General features: G+C 42.8%; 1 protein-coding gene and 1 long non-coding RNA gene across 2 annotated transcripts; one reads left to right on the top strand and one right to left on the bottom strand.

The window, feature by feature from the left end:
• Positions 1-2,854: 2,854 nt before the first annotated feature.
• Positions 2,855-3,557, bottom strand: LOC101173718. The gene is made up of 2 exons (XR_909574.1): positions 3,160-3,557; positions 2,855-3,078 (listed from the first exon to the last, which is right to left on the bottom strand). It is a non-coding gene; the product is annotated as an uncharacterized LOC101173718 (long non-coding RNA).
• Positions 3,558-3,600: 43 nt separating this feature from the next.
• On the top strand, positions 3,601-7,788 carry LOC101173953 (biotinidase). Its single transcript, XM_004073821.4, has 6 exons — positions 3,601-4,034; positions 4,232-4,381; positions 4,789-4,940; positions 5,017-5,194; positions 5,280-5,822; positions 7,445-7,788. Exons 1-6 carry the CDS (start codon positions 3,702-3,704, stop codon positions 7,715-7,717), a joined length of 1,629 nt encoding a protein of 542 aa, XP_004073869.1. The 5' UTR covers positions 3,601-3,701; the 3' UTR covers positions 7,718-7,788.
• Positions 7,789-7,945: the final 157 nt, after the last annotated feature.

The following is a 7,945-nucleotide window of genomic DNA, read 5'->3' on the forward strand; positions in this document are numbered from 1 at the left end:
ACACTTTCCTGTTAAATCTGAGCTTCAGTCCATCAGCATCATCCATTCGTATTTCACACATCTGTATAGAATTCAGTCTCCTTGCATAAAGACTTCATTTGGTGATTTTGTATGTATTTGTGTATTTTCATCTCTTGAAACATCAGAATTTGAATATATGTTTATTACCTAATTCCATGTTTTAAGAAAAAAAATAAAACGTTGTCAAACTTATTTAGTTCACATTATTTTAATCTTTTCTTTTTATCACTTTTCCCAAGTTATCAGCTGGTTGAGTCACTGTTTATTTTTCCATCTGAGTAATGACGTACTAGTTCCTCTGAGTATTAGTGCTCTTATAGACCCACTCTGATGAAAATGGTGTTTTAAACATGTTCTTGTGGCATTTTTTCTGATGATGCAGAACATATTACGAAAATGCATTCATCTTCTACCGTTTATTCCCTTTCAGGGTCACGGGGCTGCTGGAGCCTATCCTGGCCACTTGTGGGGGAAGGCAGGGGACAAAACAGGTCACCAGTCTGTCGCGGGGTAGAATGTCCGCAATCACGCACTCTCACATTCACACCTAGGGACAATTTAGATTAACCAATTAACCTATGAAGCATGTTTTTGGGAGGAAGCCAGAGTCCCCGGAGAAAACCCACACATGCACGGGGAGAACATACAAACTCCACACAGAAAGGCCCCCGTTGATGTTTCAGGTCCCCCAGCCGGGACTTGAACCGAGGCCTTCTTGCTGTGTGGCAAAAGGGCTAACCACCGCTCCACCGTGTACATTAAGAAAAGTAAGCTTGAAATTTCGTCATGAAAAGATGATTTAACCGTCGTGCTATCCTAGGCACTTTAACATTGGGAGTTGGGTCATCTAGACCCACTAGACCAGGGGTCGGGAACCTATGGCTCGCGAGCCATATATGGCTCTTTTGATGGTCACATGTGGCTCGCAGACAAATCTTTAATTATACTTTTTTTTATCATTAGTCCAGTCCTTCTCGGGCGCGATGCGATGCCAGAGGCGCGCAGTAGTAGCGGTGCTTGGAGAGAAAAATCTGCGCCAGCGCTATCAGTTACTATTATCTATTATTTCACAGAGTTTGTACCAGCTGGAAACCTGTGAATTGCCGTGCCTAAAAGTTCGCGCTCCCGTCTCTGAGAAAGAGCGCGCAGATGCGGAGACGGGATGTGTGAGGGAGAAAGCAGAGGGTGGGGGTTGTGGGGACAGGCTGCAGGTGAATCGCGCAGGGATTGTAAAAACGTAAAACCCGCTTCCCGTCACTCACTGCAGCGTGTGAGTGTGTGTTTGGCTCCCCGTCTGCATGTGAGCAGTCTTTGTCACATCTACAGAACATTCAGACCTAAGATCACGTTTAAAGTCTCAACGCCTGAACGAAGCAGAAACTCACCACGTATCAACCAGACTAGACAATCAGCAAAACTACCACGAGAAATACTCATCATTTATTAGCAATAGCATAACAATGTTATTAAAAATAATCCACAGACTTATTGTACTTTAAAAATGTTGAAATTACATCAAATGCACACATTCATTTGTATATTTAGTTTTAAACATATTGTCGCGGACTGAGTTGGATGGCTGTCGGGCCGCGTTAAAAGTTCTGGAGTTCATGGAATGCATCAAGCAGAGATCTGATTGGCTCTCAGTTCTGTCGCTCAGCCTGTTGTTAGGTAGTTTGGACCAATGGGGTTCAGCTATGGGCCGAATAAGGGAAATGGGAGGCCTGGAGTGGGAGCAGGGGAATATAAAGTTGGTAGAAGCGCTCTCTCTCGTCTCGTGTCGACAGGAGAGATTCAGGAGTTGCTGAATTAATTTTACGGCGTTTGTTGCGGTCTGCAGTAACCAGAATAAAGAACCTTAAATGAGGTTAAGTCTCCATGCCTCAGTGTGGGAAAGAGACACTACATTATTGTATGGCTCTTTCGAAATTACATTTAAAAATATGTGGCGTTTATGGCTCTCTTGGCCAAAAAGGTTCCCGACCCCTGCACTAGACAGTGCTCTGAACCTTTTTTCTTCAATGATTTGTGATCTTCACTGGTGGATTACATGAAATCCTCTTCACCTTTATCCACCTTTGTCATGGTAGGAATAACATGTCAATGGTCATCTTGACCCCATAGGATAGCACAAGGGTTAAGAAGATCTTATTTCTGATGTAGAAAATAAACTGGGTGGGCCTCAAGCTCCTTACTCCGCTCCGTGCTTATGCATCGACCTGCAGACGACTAGATCCAGGTACGTCTTCATTGTCCTCGTCTGGCTCCAACATGCAGATATTGTACCACTGATAATGTTAGAACGTTTTGCTCTAACATTATCGGTGAGATTTTCTGCTGTCTTACAGTCCTTCACAACCCAAACCTCAGATATGGTTAATGGGAAGGGGGGCGGGGTTGCTCTGCACCATCAGCCCACAACTCAGTTAAGTTATTGGATTTAGGGTAAAAATGTCAAAGACCCCTGGGAATTCTTTTACAATTGATCTAAAGATGATCAGAGTGGTACTTAAAGAAGCAAAAACTTCGCGAACAAGGAAATCAGTTCTACTTATTTAACCCTTGTGCTATCTTAGATGACCCCCCCTTACTTTGACGTGTTCTCCCTACCATGACAAAGGTGGATAAAGGTGGAAAGATTTCATGTAATCCATGGACACCAGTGAAGATCACAAATCATTGAAGAAAAAAGGTTCAGAGCACTGTCTAGTGGGTCTAGATGACCCAACTCCCAATTTTAAAGTGTCTAGGATAGCACAAGGGGTAATTACGGAAACTCTTGTGAGGATGCATCAACTTTTTCTACTGTTAAAAAGAAAAAAATCAACAACTGTTTTAGTTCATGGTTGAATTTATATTTGATCATATTAGAGTAGATGTTGACACACTGGAGCTTAAAGGGAAAAGATCCCTGACTCGTTCATCTGCAGCCACAGTCAGTCCAAAAGACACTTTGAAATTTGCAAATGTCCTCTAACGGATGCCGTACAGTTCATGTCTTCCTTTGCGCCTTTCCTACTGGGTCAGCCAGGATAACGATCCCCCAAGAAGCCAAACCTGAAAGAAAACCAGTGTTCATTCCAGTTCAGACCCGCAGGCAGCAGCTCGGAACCAGAACCGAAGCGGGTCCTCACTCACACAAAGCGAATGTAATCTGCGCCACAGTGCCCATGGAGGTGGGAGCGCCCTGCCGCATCACCTTCCGCGCAGCGTTGAAGACGTAAGCTCCGGACAGACACAGTCCTCCACCGGAGATGATCCTGCAGCTCCAACAGTTCTTTAACAATTGACTGGATTTCGAACCGGCGACCTCCGGCTCCGTTGACATTGTAGCAACGTGGGCGCCAGCGGTCATGTGTTTGACAAGATTAAATGGCACACAGTGGGGTTTTACTTGAAAAATACACAATGTCGGAATAAAAGAGACAACAAAAAGAAGAAAAAATGTTTTCGTTGTGAATGAGTCGACAAATTAATGAAAAATCGGTCCACCGCGATAAAAAACAAGCAGCTTCAAGAACTGTTTCCGGGTTAAATTCCAATCACTTCCGTTTAGTCTTTTCAAAATAAAAGCAGACCTGAGAGTTTTGGGGTTTTTGTTTACACTTAACCAATTTTCCCCTTTAAAATATTTTTCTTAGTATCGAGCTGCTTTAGGGGTAGTTGAGCTGCTTCGGGTCATGACAGAAAGTAAAAGTCTATCATTTAGCTCTGAAGGGGAATATTCCCCCATCGCTTATCACTCAGTCAATGACCTCGGCTCATCGGTCGTAGTTCCAGAACACAAGTTTCATTTTCACCACCAAGGCACAATGCTGTGCCTTTTCTTTTTAGTCGGTGTTTTTACCATTCCAACAGAGACTGTCGCAAACTCGTACGTTGCAGGCGTGTTTGAGCACAGGGTCATCTTAAACCCAGACCCCCGGGTCCCGGTGACCCGCCAGGAGGCCCTTCAGCACATGACGAAAAACCTTGATGTTTACGAGGAACAGGCCGCGCGCGCCGCGCAGCAGGTACGGCTTTACCATTCTGCAACAAACAACAGTTTACAAAAAATAATTTGAGTGAATTTATCATTATTAATCATGATTTTGTTTTTTATTTATTAATCGACAAAATGCTTTTGAGTGTGCCAAGATCCACTGATGGAAAAAAAAAAAAAAAAAAACTTCAGAACTTCTGTCTTTTCGTCTTTCCTGCTTTCTTACAGGGGGTTGACATCCTGGTCTTCCCAGAGGATGGAATTCATGGCTTTAACTTCACTCGTTCCTCCATCTCTGGATACCTGGAAACCGTCCCTGATCCCCAGCAGGAGACCTGGAACCCCTGCATGGAGCCCGGCAGACACAACAACACAGAGGTTCTTGGAGAAAACAAAAAGAATATGATAAAGGGTTGTCTTTCTGTACATTTAAAATGTAATATCTGAAAATATTTATTTTGTTATTTAAACAGTCGGTGTTTATTTTAGCGCGTCTCTTCTGCATAAATATATTATTAGAATAGTTATTTTTGTTTAAATAGATTACATAATAAACTTTTACGACTTACATAACAATTGGTTAGTTTATAATGACTTTACTGATGTAGGATTTTTTTTGGTGTGTTTTTCCACTCAAAGTAATATTTTTAATCACATATTTCATGAAATCTGGCCCAGTTTCTAAAAGTAAAACTTAATAATTAACAGAATCCTTATATTGCTATTTTGAGGACTTTTCTGTACTTTGCCCTCACTTCTGCAACATCTGTTTCTGTTTGTTCTAGGTTCTCCAGCGATTAAGCTGTATTGCTCGCCGTTACAAGCTCTATGTGGTGGCCAACATGCCCGACCTGCAACCCTGCCCTCTGCAGAGTGACCCCTCCTCATCCTGCCCCCCTGATGGACGCTGGCAGTTCAACACCAATGTGGTCTTCAGGTTCAGACGCTGTCAAACTGGCACAAACCCATTCTTGGTCTTTGCAAACCAGCTTACAGTGTTTTCTCTGACGCAGCTCTGAAGGCCTGCTTGTTGCACGCTACCATAAACAAAACCTCTACTTTGAGGATTCCTTTGACACGCCCCCACAGCCTGAAATCATTACATTTGACACACCTTTTGGGGGAAGGTTTGGACTCATCATCTGCTTCGACATCCTCTTCCATGACCCGACAGTTACTCTTGTGGAAAGGGTAGGAAGCTTTAAAAAAAAAAAAAGTGATTGGATGCAGGAATTTGACTTTTCTCTTCAGCGTCTTGCCTTCTCTCTCGCCCCAGGGTGTCCGTCAGCTGATCTTCCCCACTGCATGGATGAACGCGCTCCCTCTGCTGGACTCCATCCAGTTTCAGCGTGCCTTCAGCCTGGGCGCCAATGTCACCCTGCTGGCCGCCAACACCCGCAACGACGGCCTCATCATGACTGGAAGCGGCATCTTTACTCCGTTCTCTGCAACTTACCACCACGCCCAACCAGGTGACCCGGAGGAGGGCAGGCTTCTGGTGGCCAGAGTGCCGGTCTTGGAGGAGAGGGCGGATGTGGCAGCAAAGGTTCCATCTCCGTCTTTTGCGGTTGCTGACCACTGCGCCAAAGAGAGCTGTGCTGACCTCTCTGCTGACCCTGCTTCCACATCCTTCATCTCAGACATGATGCACGACCCGTTCACATTCGTCCTCCTGAATAAGATGGAGGACAATGTCAAAGTCTGCAACGGCACTTTTTGCTGTCAGCTGCAGTACAAATGGATGGCACAAAGCAAAGAGCTGTATGCACTTGGAGCTTTTTCAGGGCTGCACACAGTGAACGGACGCTACAGTCTGCAGGTAAGTCCCATAACTGGGGGGTATTCCAGAAAGCAAGTTTAAAGTACCCTGACATTAACCCTGAACTCAGGCAAAAGACCGGATATGAGTTAGCGTAACTACGCTCGACTTGGTAACCCTGGGTTAATGCGTGTGCACGGCAAGTTCATAAAGACATTCTTAATGGACCACCGATATCCAGAGTCACCATGGAAACGTGTGGAGAACAAAAGAGAGCGCTGTACTTCAACGAGACGGAGTCTGAGATTAATGACGGCGTATGAAGATTATATGTCCATCAAAAAAGTAATACGGCTGCATCATCAGCAAAAGAAAGAGTTTCTGCTCGGAGAAAAAGAACGGACAAAGTAAACGCACGAGTTTCTGATTTTATTTCTATTTTCATTGTTACGCATATATATACTCCAACTTAAATGAATTAATTCAATTAATAAGTAATTGAGTTAAATTTATTTAACCTAATTTTTTTATGTCTATCCAACTCAATAATTGTTTATACAACTCAAATTACATATTTATCTACCTAAATGTCATATTATTCCAATTCAATTAAAGTTTTTCCATCTTAATTTATTATGATTCTTGAACTCTCATATTTCTAAGTTTGAGCCTGCAGATATACTCATTTTTATAACATAAAAATAAAGGACTTAAAGAGGAATTGTAATATGAATAATCTATTCAGTTGTCATGACTGATGTTAACTTGAGGATTTTTACACTCAAATCTGCACTAGTGGTGCTAATTAACCTGATCATCCTCTCCCTTCCTCTCACTCATGGTGCAGACAGAATTAACCCTTGTGCTATCCCATGACCCCACCCTTACATTGATGTGTGGGAACCAAGCATACCCTCAAGAATACCTCTATTTTTGGAACAGAAAGCTAAGGTTATCTTCTCCCTTAGCCTAAACTTACCGTGGTAACTAGCATAACCTGCTTTTTGGAATACCCCCCTGGACCAGCTCAGATGCATGTGTTTGTGCGCGCGCGTGCATTTATTTATTTATTTATTTATTTATATATATATATATATATATATATATATATATATATATATATATATATATATATATATATATATATATATATATATATATATATATATATATATATATATATATATATAAATAAATAATAATTTGCAAGTGGATGCATCAGAATGGAGCGGAGCAGAGCGGTCGTGGCCCGCCCGGCGTATTTTCTATGTCACAATTACGCACTTTTTCAAACATTCTTTGTCAGATCAGGATTTGAATAACAAAAATACTCAGAAATGCAATTTTAAGCTTAACCCTTGTGCTATCTTAGATGACCCCACCCTTACTTTGACGTGTTATTTCTACCATTACAAAGGTGAAGAGGATTTCATGTAACCCATGGACACCAGTAAGGATCACAAATCATTGAAGAAAAAAGGTTCAGAGCACTGTCTAGTGGGTCTAGATGACCCAACTCCCAATGGTAAAGTGCCTAGGATAGCACAAGAGTTACTGTTCTTTACAGATGTCCTCCATCAGAAAAACGCCGTAAGAACTCGCTAAAACTCCAAAAACAAAGTTCTCATTGGAGTGAGTCTTTCAGCTGCTTCTGTGGTTTTCTTCATGTTCCTCCTCTGCAGGTCTGTGCAGTTGTGCGCTGTGCCAGTGAGGACGCCAGCTCCTGTGGACAGAAGGTAGAAGAGGCAGAGTCTAGGATGGACTTTGTGCTGGAGGGCAGGTTTGATACCAAATACGTGTACCCGTCGGTTCTGGTGAGCCCCATGGTTCTGGAGCAGCCCGAGCAGCTGGAGAAAACGGAGGATGGAAGAGTGGCGATGAAACACGGCAGCATGAGCGGGGGCCTGATCACCGCCTGTCTGTACGGACGAGCGTACCACCTGGACAACGAATGAACTGTCCTCTGATACAAGAGTGACGGAGACGGTGAAAAACCTCTGAGCCAAATAAAATATCAGAAAACAAATGTGTTTATTACTGTATTATTCTTTACAAATACTGCACCTGGTAGCATCCATCCTGTCACACATTTGCATATTTCTAAAAAGGCCTTCTTTTAGTTTTTACATCTCTCCAATCTTTCATACAGACACATATTTACACACAGGCACACAAATGTATTC

Source organism: Oryzias latipes, chromosome 11 (assembly GCF_002234675.1).
Source record: "Oryzias latipes chromosome 11, ASM223467v1".
Lineage (NCBI taxonomy): Eukaryota > Metazoa > Chordata > Actinopteri > Beloniformes > Adrianichthyidae > Oryzias > Oryzias latipes.